Raw genomic sequence first — 14,200 nt, 5'->3', positions numbered from 1 at the left:
GTGGAGCTCAGGCTAGTGACCAGGATTAAAGACAACAAAAAGTCCTTCTTCAAATACATTGGGAGTAAGAAGTGGGCACCGGGTAATGTAGGGCCCCTGTTAGGCCCAAATGGTAATCTTGTGGCTATGCCAGATGAGAAAGCCGAAATCTTTAACAAGTTCTTTGCCTCTGTTTTCTGGGACAGGGAACAGGACAGCTCTCCCACCACAGGTAGGGGCAATCTTGAGGATAGCACTGCCAGGCCTCGGGTCTGTGCAGAAGTAGTTAGGGATCTTCTGGAAGGGCTGGATGTTTTCAAATCTGCGGGCCCTTCATCCACGGGTGTTGAGGGAGCTGGCGGGGGTCATTGCTGTGCCCCTGGCCCGGCTGTACGAGCAATCGTGGTCCATGGGCCAGGTGCCAGGAGATTGGAAACTAGCTAATGTGGTCCCCATCTATAAGAAAGGGAGGAAGGAGGACCCAGGAAACTATAGTCCCATAAGCCTCACATTGGTTTTGGGGAAAATCTTCAAAAAAATCATTAAGGAGCACATCTGTGAGGGACCAGCAGGGGAGATCATGCCCAGGGGAGATCAACATGGGTTCATCAAAGGCAGGTCCTGCCAGACCAACCTGATGGCCTTTTATGACCAGGTAACTAAATCCCTGGATGATGGTGTCGCCGTGGACGTAGTCTTTCTGGACTTTAAGAAGGCCTTTGACACTGTCTCTCACCCCATTCTCATTAATAAACTGAGCGACTGTGGCACTGATGCCTACACAGTTGGATGGGTCAAAAATTGGCTGATGGGGCGCACCCAGAGAGTGGTGGTGGATGGGTCATACTTGACCTGGCACGATGTGAACAGTGGGGTCCCCCAGGGCTCGGACCTGGGGCCTACATTGTTCAACATCTTCATTAGCAACTTGGACAAGGGGGTGGAAAACACATTGTCCAAATTTGCCGATGACACCAAGATGTGGGGAGAGGTAGGCACGCTCGAAGGGAAAGAGAGGCTGCAATTAGACTTAGACAGACTACAGAAGTGGGCGGATGGTAATAGGATGGGGTTCAATGTAGATAAATGCAGGGTGCTGCACCTGGGAAGAAGGAATCCACAGCATACATACAAGCTGGGGAGTTGCCCCCTTGTGAGCACAGAGGCGGAAAGGGATCTTGGAGTCATTATTGACTCCAAGATGAACGTGAGCCGCTACTGCCAGACCACGGCCAGCAAAGCCAACCACACCTTGTCATGCATCCAAAGGTGCATCTCAAGCTGGTCCAGAGAGGTGATACTCCCCCTCTACGAGACATTGGTCCGGCCTCAACTGGAGTACTGTGTCCAATTCTGGGCACCGCACTTTAAGAAGGATGTGGCCTGCCTTGAGAGGGTTCAGAGGAGGGCCACCCACTTGGTTGGAGGGCAAAAGGGCAGGCCCTATGAGGAGAGGCTGAGGGACCTGAACCTGTTCAGCCTCAGCAAGCACAGGCTGAAGGGGGTTTTGGTGGCTGCCTACAAACTCGTTAGGGGAGATCAGCAGCAAATAGGAAGAGCCCTATTCTCCCCAGCAGCACCTGGGGTGATGAGGAACAATGGCCAGAAGCTGCTAGAGAACAGGTTCAGGTTAGAGATTAGGAGGCACTATTTCACTGTCAGGGTAGCTAGGATCTGAAACCAACTTCCTAGGGAAGTGGTCCTCACTCCTACCTTGGGTAAATTCAAAAAGAGGTTGGATGAACACCTGTCTGGCGTCATGTGATCCCAGCGTGTGCTCCAACCAGTGGCGGGGGGTTAAACTAGATGATCTATTCAGGTCCCTTCTGACCCCTAACTACTATGAAACTATGAAACCAGACCATGCAGCAAAAACAACAAACAATACTAAGTTGTAAAGCTGGAATTGATTTGAACTGCTCAGCAGTAATGGTGCAAAGAATCTGAAGTGAGTGGCAGTCTTCAAAGGGAGATGTTGAGTGTCCTTAATGGACTCACTATGATGCAACAAAGGTAAAAGGCTTCTTGGAGTCACATGCTGTATAGTTAAGGTGACCGTAATTATTTGAGTGAAATCCAAGACAGGGGTAGGCGGGGCATCAAGGATCAGGGCCGCCAGTACAGTGCATTTTCTACTTCCCCCCAACCCCCAACCCCGTGGCTTTGAAGAGCGGGGCTGGGCAGGAAAGACACCCCCCTGCCCTCCCCCGTCTCCACATCTCCCAGGAGCAGGGCCAGACAGGACACACACACACAAATAGCTCCCACCCCCTGCAGCTTCCAGCAGTGGGCTGGGCCAGGCCAGACCACCACCCTGTGTTGTCCCCCGCCTTTGACTCTAGTACATAAGCGACTCCACTTGCAGTGGAGTCCAGACCACAGAGCAGCCCACTGGATGGAAACCCTGGAGAAAATTGAACCCTGGGAACCCTGGTCCAAACCCATCCACATGTGCCCTACTCCTCATTCAGGACTCAGGCACATGTTGGCAGATTCCCACCAATCAGGGACTTTCACTTCAATTTTCTCCAATGGCAGGGATGCTGAGACAGCCTCCAACATTTGGGACTGTCCCAGGCAATGCAGGACACATGGTCACCCTATGCATAGTGCAAGTTTCCCACAGTTCATAGCGGTCCAGTTTGGGGATTATCAGCTGTTTCACCTACTCTGCATATGGAAAGGGGAGGGTAGGGAGGAAAGGGAATGGAAATTTATACCAGGTGTGAAGTGGGGGGGGCAGCCCGTACAGCAACAGAGGGTGCAAAAGGAAGCAGAACAAAATACAAAACCTCAAGTAGAAGCTGCTTAACCTTGGAGTAAAGAACAGGATAGTCTTTAAGTCTTAATTCTGTAAGTAATGTTGTCGTAGCAGGGAATACCCCGATGAGCAGTACCAAGGAGGGCGAGGCCCCAAGAGGCACCCCCACTGGATCCCAGAGGCAGGGTGCAGATGCCATTAAACTCCCTGGGACCTAGGTTGATGGCAAAGCAGACAAGAGAACTCTGGGCACTACGTCTGCCCTACTTTACCAGCTCATGCCGTGTGCAGACTGGCTAGTGCGCTGGGGCAGACATCACAAGAACATGCCCCATGGTAGCAGATGGGAGAGAAAGACCAGGACCATGGCTGGAGGAGCATGAAACCCAGCTGCAGGACACGCTGGCAAGGGCTAAGTGAGCAGAGTCAGAGTCTACTTGCTAGACGAGCGGCTCAGAGAAGCCGCTAGCCCTAGGGACACAAGCCCTAAGAAGAGGAGGGAGCAATGCGACAGGAGAAGTCCTGGAGTGACACCGCCTTTCTCAGTGGGACAGCGGGAGTTGCTACCATGAGTTTGTTCCAAGAGTGGATCCAGGGTCCCATTATTGTTTTGAGTTAGCCAGTTTTTGATATTTAAAGTTAAAGGTACCCCAGGTTGGCCCCATCGGTTGTGGGTATTGAAGCCCAATGAACTATGTTGAGGGGCTGAATCATTAAGCCCAGACTAGTCATTCAATGGAGGGCTGAGAAAAAAAAGAAAAAGGAAGCAACTTACTGGCTGGCCTAGAGGCCAGCAATAGGACCTGGCATTTCCAAGCTGTGCCAAGGGGAAAGGACCCCTGGCACCCTGTGCTGAGTTTAGGCCTGGACAGCCCAGTCAGTGGGCCTCATAAGCCTCTTGTCTGTCCAGTCTGTCACAGACCCGGATGAAACCAGGGTGGTGACTCAAGATAAAGTTAGGAGAGATGCTCTTACTAATTGAGAACACTAGTCGTAAATGAGCATGGCTGATTTAGTGGACTGTGGGCTGAATCATCCTTTCACCAGATAACCAGCAGCCTGACTATACTGTAAAATCTGCTTGATGTATGGACAGGGTGTAAGGGGAGGAGGAGCCCCAAGGAGCAGCATCGAGATACTCGTGACGAGAGTGAACATAAACAACCACGGATCCTCCTTTTCTATTAAAAAATATCAGGACGTGGCAGGTGAGTTGGAGGGTGCGCCCGCAAGTAAGAGTGTACAAAAGCCAAGCTGTCTGGCCCTAAAAATTGTCATTCAACCAATGAGTGTGCTCGGTCCTCATGGCAGAACCAAGTTAGGCACAGCTGTCTACAAATGTCTAGATGTTACACTGAAGAAAACATTAACAACCATCAAAAATGGTTAGATTAGATCAATCATCACCTGATTGCACTAGTATCAATTCCTCCAATTGCCCCCTTATCCCTACAGTAAATACTGTGCCTCACCCCTTAGGGGAGAGAGAGGCTGAGTCAGAATGAATAGAGAATTATATTAAGTTTTCTACAAAATGAGAACCCTGTAATTGACCAAGGACAATCAAAATGTTACAATTAGACTTCACCATTTTGTTTAAACTTTTAATATATTATGCACATGCATTCACACACACTATTGAGTATATGAAATATTAATAGGTTAGTGCGTTATATTAAAACTATACACTATAACTGAATATGTATATTTAGGGTAAAAGGAAATCCAAAAGTATTAACACTATAGAAACGCCACATTTCAATGTTCTCCCCCATCAAAAGTTAATAAAAATGTTTCGTGGGAATGTGACTATGGCAAATCAATACTTTTTCCTATGGAAAACTGTTTTGCTGAAACTTTTTCAATCAGTTTTACTGATCACACGCTGTTACATTCAAAAGTGAATCATATATTGTTTGTGGGCAGTTCACTATGCAAAAATGTGAGAGATCATGAGGGAACAATCCACAAGGTAGACAAAGCCTGGGCATCTGTCTGCACAAGACTGTCAAGGTTAGTGGCAAATGCATTCCCGCTATTGGCATGTTAGCAGCCTACCCCACAAGAAAAAACTGGCTGACAAAATTATGATAACCCTGAGTGAGAGAAGGCTGTTATAGGTCTCTGCAAAGGTCATTTCCTACTTCTTAACTCAAGAAGAGGTTCTCAAGTTTGTGTACAAATGAAAAAAGCCAAAGAGAAGGGAGTATGAGGTAAGTACACTTTCCTTTGCTTAGTCCACCTCTCTCTAACCCTGCCTCTTCTCCAGGTTTGTTGCTGTCCATAGAGTTATGGTAAGAATTAGATTTTGGCTAAACCTTCAATACAAAGTGTAGTTTTAGTACCATCAGCATTAATTTCTAGTCTTCATGCAGTTGATCTCAAAGTGGTCTCCAGAGGGGTCAAGAATCCTTATTCTCATTTCACAGATAGGAAAATGAATGCACACAAGCAGTACAGTAACTTGCTCAAGGTCACCAATGAGCTAGTGGAAGAGTGACAGGTAGAACCCAGGTTTCCTACCTTGCAGTCCTCTATGCTGACTATGGCAAAGCATTGAACCCTAGATCTCAAGTTAGTAGGTGAGAGGAGAATAATGCAATATATTAGTGTCTACATGTAACAGATTATACACAAATGCCTTTCCATTTACACGCCCTCCCACACACACTAAAAAGCAGTGGTAGTACTCTTCATCCACAGATCTCAGAGCTTTTGAGAAAGGGGCAAACATCATTGGGTGCATACAGAAGTTCAGGCAGCCTGTCAGAGAGGCACTCTAACTCAGAGAGCTACAGAACCCAACAGGCGTTCGTATGAGGGGGGCCTCAGAGCCTGCTCACATTGGCCCAAGCCTGCAAGTGAGGGTGCTCTAGGACAGCGTTTCCCAACTTTTTTCATCCCACGGCACACTGGGAGGAGGTGGGGGGGGGTGGGCGAGCAGACATGGAGCGGGGTGATGGCAGCAGCACAGGCTGAAGCCACACCCCCCAAGATTCCATGGCACACCTGGTAATGTCTGACAGCACACTAGTGTGCCACAGCACACCAATTGGGAAATGCTGCTCTAGGAGCCTCCTAGGAGGTTGCTGGACAGAAAGGCCTTTGGCACAGCACGTACCAAGATCCTCTGCACACAATTTTACTGCATGTTGGAGAGGCAAAGGACCTCTGTATCCACTTACCACTCAGCTGTGGAGGTGGGTACAGGTGGTAGGTGCTGTAAATGTCATTGGACATCTGGAGCTGTAACTTGGTATGATTCTTCAGCAGATCAGAGATGTTCTCCTCCTGGAAGGGAGTCTTTTCCAGGATCACTACAGCATCCTTTACATCTCCAGAAGTACCATTCACCTAAAAGAGGAAGCAAAAGTCAGCAGAAGCACTAATCCTGGTCTAGTAGGGCACCAAGATATCTCCGCTATCACTTTGGTAATCCAAAGCTTCTCTTCAACAGGATGGGGCAATCACATGCCAATGGCTAGTAGCACACTTGCTGCTGCCCATTTTACTCTGATACACTCTGCAGTACCAAGTCCAGATGGAGCAGGTGATAAGGTGAGAGATGGAGGCACAAAATGACACACAACTCCTCTCCTACTGGACTACTCTGCTGAGCAGGCACTTCTCAAAATCCTTGTTTGCCCTGAGCCACTGAGGGAATACAGATGTCCAAGTTCATCCTATCAAGGGAATATGGGTAAGGACAGGAAGGAAGATCTGTCATAGTTAACCAGAAGAGGGCATAGGACTCAGGAGCTCTCTCAACCTGTTAACATTTCCTGACAGGGTTGTGACACCAGCTGATGATGGATTCCTACCAACTCACCAGTGAGTCCTCCCCAGATGCACAGGAGTTGGAATCAGGCCTCGGAATTCCTCTGGAGGGAACAGCCAAGCCAACAGGGTGGAAAGTCTTGGGTTGGAATTTGTTTTGCATTATCTGTTGATCTATTAACAAAGTCAACCTCCAGGAAGAAAGCAAGACTAACCTTGCCCGCTGCCTGGAGATTCTGTAGAAGACTATTACTGATTTTGTATACCCACAATTGCAAACATAAGTTCCCCAAGTGCAGAAGATTCAGGCCTTTGCCACCACCTAACCAGTGAGTGGCATAACATGCAACATTCAGATCCAGACTTAGTTTATTTTTTATTCAAGGCATGGAGATATGAGGGGTTCAGTCCTGACTCTTGCTAATGGCACACTGATACATCAGTCCAGATCATATCAGCACGGATAAAAGGAAAATTGACATTATCAGCAATCAGCTTCTTTGGCTGATGTGGCTGATAACATCACGGATAAATGCCGCTTGCATACATGCAGCTGCAGCATGCATGTAGCTAGCTCAGGAGCTTGGAAAGCAGCACCTGGCAGGGAAGTTGGGGGGGGAGGGAGGGAAGGGGAGGATGGGGGGCAGAACAAGGCCCCTGTGGTAAGGGAAGGAGTGGGGCTGGGGCAGGTGCTGCCCAGCCGGGGCAGGGCATAGGACAGAGCTGTGAGTGGTTCATCCGGGAGGCATGGGGGGGAAGGAGGGGCAGCTCCCGCTGCTACCCGCACCCACGGGGGAGGCATGGGGAGCGTGTGCTCTCCAAAATGCGTGCGCAGGGTAAGAGCGGGCTGCCTGCTGGGGGCTTGGGACCAGGAGCTGCGCTGGCCTCTTCCCCCTCCACCACAAAGGGGGCACAGCCCCCTCCCCACCTCCGCCAGGAAGAGCCTAGTGCCGCCCCCGGCCCCAGACTGCCCTGTGCGGATCAGGGGGCACATGCCCCTCCCATGCCTCCCCTGGGGGTGCACGCAGCAGCAGAAATAGCTCCCCCCCCCCCCCCCCCGCATGAGCAGCTTGCAGCTCCGCCCTGTGCCCCACCCAGTCCCGGCTGGGCAGCACCTGCTCCTGCCCCAGCCTCACTCCCTCCCTCACAGTAGGGGCCTCGATCTGTTCCCCTCCACAACCCTTTCCTCCCCCTCCCCCCACAACAGACTGACAAGCTGGTCATTGTTCTCCAAGCTGCTGGGCTGCATATTGGCAATTGGATCGGCACCAGTTGATATGGCTCATTATTAATTGGGCGTTGTTATCATCCCCAAAAAAATCTTTATCAGTGCACCCCTAGTTCTTGCCACACTCCTGTTTGTCCAGTAGCTGAATATGGTCCTAATTCTTTATCTTTGCTGCAAGAAATGGCAAAGATTTACATAGGGATTCAAACTCAGAGGCTTTAATGATATAATTTACTGTCACTTATGTCAGGGGAGCAGAAAACCTGGGTGCAGCAGAAGAAACTAAACTGAAGGTACAAGCAGCCCTTCATCCCTCAACCCTGCTGCTAGCATGACTTGCAGCTTCTCAATCCTCACTGTGCAAATGAAACCTTTGCACACTCATTTGGAAGTGTGTAACTTGATCGTGGCCTAGACACATCTCCTGTAAAAAAAAGTATTCGTATACAATTAACATGCTGTTTTGAAATTATGGAGACATTTTGTGATTTTCTGACATTTCATCCTGTGCTTCAATTCTCCCAGAGATGAAGTTATTGGAAACAATAGGGAATCATACAATTGTAAGCCAAGCCCAACCTCATATACCATGCTGTGAGCTACAGCAAGACCTTTTCTGACTTCTATATGGCTGTAAAAGTTGAATTAAAAGAGTACTTACAAATTTCCCATTTTATGGCCCCTGAGTGACAAGTTCATCCATCTTATTTACAGCATTTGAGTTAACTTCTAGTTTACAATTCAATTTCTCTTTAAACATTAAACATGAAAAAACGATCTCAGGCCCAAGAGCAATAGATATGCTAATGAAAAAAAAAATCTAAAAAGCTCAGGAGGGGTTTCCAACACTTTGTTATCAAGACCAATTGCAACCCGTACCAATATTGTGCAGTGAAGCAAGGAAATAAACTGGATTTGGACAGTACCATACTTAAAAGCTATTATGTCCATTTAACATGGTTAAACTTATCTTTTAAAAAGAGATTGTATTAACGGAAACATATTTTAATAGGGCGAGTGAAATGCGGTTATTTTTAAAAAGAACATTCACTGCCTTTCTTCCAGTTGGTTTAAGGCTTGTCACTGGTCCAAAGTAGGGACTATCCAAGGCATTTAAAGCTTTGGAGTCGCATCTTCAAGATTCTTCAATGGAGCCTGAGGAACATATTACTAGCCGGATGCTACTCTCCAAGCTGAGGAACTGTCTTCCTGTCAGTGTCAGCACATCTGAGCTACCAATATCACATAATTTGCTCATAAATAGGTCTTTGCAGAACGGAGTTGCAAAGGTTTGGGGCTTTTCAACAGTATGTTACAAGTCTGCATCCAAGGAAGGCTGGGGGGGAGGGTGGGGAAGCAGTCTAATTTCTCCCCCATGAAAGCCAGCACAGCTAGCAGCCTTATCAGAGCTTTAAGTCTGAGAGGAGACAAAAATCCCATTTTATATCCAGGGGAGGGTCCCTATATTCAGGGATCAGGTAACAGCATATGTTGAACCAAATACTTTTCATTCCATACATGTTGTATGTACGGGTGCACCGATAAAAGTTTTTTTTTGGCTCATGCCAACGGCCAATTATTAACCAGCCATAACAGCCAATACCGATCTGATTGCCAATACACAGCCCAGAAGCTTAGAGAGTAGCGTCCAGCTAGTAAGTCGGGGTGGCAGCAGATCGAGACCCCCATGGTGAGGGAGGGAATGGGGCAGGGGCTCCCTGGCCGGGGCAGGACATGAGACGAAGTCGCAGGCAGCTCATCTGGAGGATGCAGGGGCAGGTGGGGGTAGCTCCCAACAGTGCCTGCACACCTGGGGGAGGCATGGGGGGCATATGGTCCCCTGGATTTGTGTATGGGGTGAGGGCCTGCTGCCTGTTGTGGGCTCAGGACCAGGGGCAGCACTGGGACGGGCAGGCTACAACAAATTTGGGGGAGGCTGTAGGCCCACCCCGTAGCCCCAAGCTCAGCTCTGGCTCAGCCCAACCGCTGGGAAGAGGCTGGCACAGCACCTGGCCCGCAGTAGGTAGCACGCCCTTGCCCCATGCACAAATCCAGGGGGCACACGCCCCCCATACCTCCTTTGGGGGTGTGCGCATGGCAGGCAACCAAACCTCCTAAAGAGCTGCCTGCAGTTCCGTTCTGCACCCCGACTCCTTCCCCAGGTGGGCGGTGCCTGCCCCACCCCCAGCCCCACTCCCCCTCCTCACGGTGAGGGCCTCGATCTGCCCCCACCACAGACTTTTCAGCCAGACACTGATCTCCAAGCTGCCAGGCTGCACTCCTGGCCATGTGCACGCTGCAGCTGTGTACATGCACCCAGCATTTATCAGTGACATTTATCGGCTACATCAGCCAAAAAAAGTTGATTGCCAATAATGTTAATTTTCCTTTTAATGGTGCTGAATCAATACTGACTGACACCTCTAGTTGTGTGGGTAAATTTTCCAGCTGCATAATGCAGCATCTTGTAATAGTACTGATCTTCTAGAAATGGAGAGTCCTAGGGAACTAACCAAGGTACCCCTAAGCCATAGTGAATTTCTACTGACAAAAGCAGGCCAGCAATATTATGCATTTTAGCACAGGGGACACAGGCAGGCTCAGACACTGATGCACTGCAATCCTGTAGGTTTCTGAGGGGGAAAGCAGTGCAGGGAAGTGAAAAACGCTGCTCTGAGTGAGGCTGAGCAACCTCTGTGCCCACTACTAGTTGGACAGCTCATAACTGTTAGCAGGAAATACAGTCACCAAGCAAACAATCCTAGTAGCTGAAGAAAATCCACCTGATTTGCATGTCCATTTTATACACCCCAGGGAATTATGCGCAGAAAAATTTTAAATTATGCAAAATTACTTTTTTTATTTTTTGATTTCATTTTTACAAATTAAATATAATAGTCTGTGAAACTTCTTTAGAAATACATGAAGGTACTTTGTATGGCGGGGGTGTGTGTGTGTGTGTGTGTGTGTGTGTGTGAAGAGGATGTGTAGGGGGGTGTAGGGTTTGTGGACAAGTGGGGACTTTGTGATGAGGGTGTGGCTACAGGAGTGTGTGGGGTTTGGGGTGAGGTGTATTGGGGGTGGTTATGGGTGTGTGTGTGTAGCCCCCCCCATTGATGCACAGCCCCTGTCACTGGCAGCTCAGCAGCAGCAGATGACAGGCCCTTGCGGTGCTCATGACCGCAAAATGCAGAGCCCCCAGCAGCTCACAGCTCTGGCTGGGTCCCAGGGGCTACACATGGCAGCACGGAGCAGACCGAATCCAGCCGACTGACACGCATTTGGACCAGACTGGGCTGGCTCCATCAGCACATGGGGCTTGCAGTACTGCAGGCGGAGTCAAGTGCCACTGGGCCAGGCAGGCTCCGTGCTGCCACATGGGGATTCCAGCACTCCAGCGGGAAGCCACACATGGAGGCATGGAGCTAGATGCCATCAAGCCAGGCCGGTTCCATGCCTCCCCACGCAGCTTTCTGCTGGAGTGCTGGAAACCACACGTAGAGGCAAGAAGCTGGCCAGCCCAACCCAGTGGCACACAGCCCACACCCACACACAAAGCCTATGCCCAGCTCCCCCTCCTGCAGGTAGGAGCTCCCCTTCCCCACTTATAAGCTGTCCAGTTGCGCGCCATCACATTCAGTGCCTCCACATGGGGCTCCCAGCTCGGAGTCCTGCACCGGGGTTAAATTATGCAAAACTATGCAATTATGCATGGGCATGCCTTTTATGTGCAAACTTGCACAGGCACATAATTGCATAATTCCCCAGGGTGCAATTTTAACAGGTCTCTAGCAAGTTTTCATAACCATAACCATAGAGAATCCACTGGCATCTTGTAGTACTACCAGGATTATTTTCCCTTTTTTGTAACAGTTTAAAGTTTAAATTACTTGAATAACTTTAAGTCCTGTTTTCACATATGACTGATTTAAATAAAAAATCTGATTTATTTTTTTTAATGGTTGATTTTTATCCTCCCTGATCAAGTTCACAGCAATGGGAATGGGAGTGCTAAGTGGCAGAAGTAGCATCTTTAGCACCAACATGACACTCAGCAAGTATGCAACAGGAGTTTCACATACACGAAGTGAAGAAAAGCAGTGGGTTTAGCCAAAGTAATTCAAGGGTGTAACAAGAAACATCAAGCATTAATTTATCCCAACGCTGCTATTGGTATCGTTCAGCTTCAGTGGAGACTGCACCCAATCACACCAATGGTGAAAATTATATTCAAGTGAGTGACACTGGGTTTGTAAAACTAAAGCCCAAATCTAACCTCTCTAGTTGTAATACCACCCATAGAGGATAACGGATATACTAGCTGCTTTAGAGATGTTAGTGAATACACTTAACACATCAGTGGTAGTCAGCCTGAAGCCTAATTCACCTTCCTTCTTACTTCCACCCAATTTGACTAGGGAAGACAGTAGGCTTCATCTTATGATTATGTCTGCATGATGCCAAGAGAATTTGAGGAAGAGCTGATGATGGCTTAAACAGTTATATCCCAGGGCAGGGAATCAGGACTCATGGGTTCCATTCCAGCTCTGCTGTTACTTTGCAGGTGACCATGAATAAGCCACTCTCTTTCACTGTGCTACAGGTTTCATCTGCAGAATAAGTATATTTACCTCACAGATGTTTTCAGGGTCCATTATACCAGTGGTTCTCAACCTTTTTATACTCAAGGCACCCCTTGGAAAATGCCAGCTCTTACATTTTCACTCAGTTTCTGACTACAGAAAAATAGAGCAATTCTTCTATTGCAAAGACCTCAGGAAGACCACAACAGGACAGAGTATTTTTAGCGCTATGGATTCCTACTTGAAATCTCTGAACTTAGCATGTGAATCATGCTTGCACACCTGATACTGCTAAAGCTGGACAGCATCCCAGTATTCCTGAAAGGTTGCAAAGGCACCCTGCTTGATAATTGTTGCATTACACTCAAGGATCACAAAGTGCTTTATGAGGGTAACAGCTATGTATTAGTATCGTTATTATTCATGCTAAAGCAAACACACCCCAAGAGAACACTAGCAACTCTCTCACATAGTTACCAAGACTGTTGGGACCAGAATAATTTCAATTTCCTCTTCTGCTCCAAGCCAGTCTCTGGGGAAACAAATTCCTTCACAAGCCCAATGCAGCCAGCCCACAGAAATAAATAAATATTTATGAAAGGACCAGGTTTCTGTGTCTTTCAAATAAAGGGCTGCCCACAACATGACGTAGTCATGCCGTTTTGGGCTCTCCTCAGTCTTTGGAGGCATCTTGGAAACCATGCTAACCACCTTGCTCATTGAACTGCAGAACCAGAGAGGCCAGAGGCACTTTCTTTATGTGGTTTTGAGCCCAAACCACCTGTTTTGGTTTTCAAATGAGTATTTGTTCTGGACTTCTTCTGTTCCAGGGCTTTACTAGATGCGACAGAAGGATTTGATTTACTTGGATAACTTTAATATGAAAATCAGATTTAGTTCTGCTCACGGAAAGACGAGAGTAAGAAGAGCGCTGTTTCAGCACATCGCTGGAGGGAGGGCTGGGAAGATGCTAACAAACCCGCTGACAGTGAGGGTATCTGCCGGGGCAAATGGAGGAACGGTCTCCAGCTTCACAGCACAAAGAAAGAAAGACCAGGCTGTCCATCCAGCCAGGGCACGAGGGCAGCATCGCGCCATGCAGCTCGTGGCTTGAGTCTGCAACCGAACAGTGCAGGCCATGAGCCCCCCCTCCCCCCGCCTCTGGCATCTCTGCAAGCACCTCATCTAGGGGAGACCCGGCCGGGGGAAGACCGAGCCAGTGGGGCCTTGCCAGGGGCGGCGGTGCTGGCGGAAGCCGGCGGTTTATTTGGGCTGGACAGAGGCTGCTTGCGCCGAGGAGCGCGATGGACGGGGACGGGGAGCCCCTCGCCTCGGCCGCGGGCACCCGCGCTGCAGCGGCCCCAGATCCTGCCCCGGCCCCGCGGTACCTGCCCGTGCAGGAACACGGCCTTGTCCCGCGCCGACTCCCGCAGCAGCCTGCGCACGCGGAGCTCGGTCAGCGGGAAAGCGCCGCCGCCCGCATCCGCAATCCCATCCGCTGCCCCGGCCCCGGCCCCGGCCCCATCCCCATTCCCATTCCCATCCTCGGCCCCAACCCCAGCCTCCTCCTTCTTCTCCTCCACTCTCCGCTTCTTCCTCTGCGGGCTGGCGGCCGCCATGACAGTGCGGGCAGTGCGCGTGCGCGGCGGCCGCGACAGAGTGGCGCAGGCAGAGGGGACGCGCGGCGTTCGCCGGACAGCGCCTCCCCCGGGCCGGGGCCGCACTGCAGCGCCCGTCGCGCTAGGACCCCCAGCATCACTCCTGCTGCAGAAGGCGGGGCCTGGGGCCTCCTCGGATTGGTGGCCCTTCCCCATAGCCCCGCCTCCTGAGGTAGAGCAGCCAATCAGCTGTTACAGAAGGTTCCTCCCCGCT

General features: G+C 49.7%; 1 protein-coding gene across 1 annotated transcript in view; it reads right to left on the bottom strand.

Annotated features, from left to right (window-relative positions):
• DCPS (decapping enzyme, scavenger) overlaps positions 1-14,157 on the bottom strand; it is a 76,450-nt gene extending 62,293 nt beyond the window's left edge. The window contains exons 1-2 of the mRNA XM_014600896.3: positions 13,717-14,157; positions 5,926-6,094 (exon numbers count right to left, since the gene is read on the bottom strand). Of these exons, the coding sequence (XP_014456382.3) occupies positions 5,926-6,094; positions 13,717-14,142 (595 nt within the window). The 5' untranslated portion in view covers positions 14,143-14,157. The remainder of the gene's footprint in view (positions 1-5,925; positions 6,095-13,716) is intronic.
• Positions 14,158-14,200: the final 43 nt, after the last annotated feature.

This window comes from Alligator mississippiensis, chromosome 16, assembly GCF_030867095.1.
Source record: "Alligator mississippiensis isolate rAllMis1 chromosome 16, rAllMis1, whole genome shotgun sequence".
Lineage (NCBI taxonomy): Eukaryota > Metazoa > Chordata > Crocodylia > Alligatoridae > Alligator > Alligator mississippiensis.
Note: the sequence above shows the minus strand (reverse complement) of the source record. Positions and strands in the feature narration are given on the sequence as shown.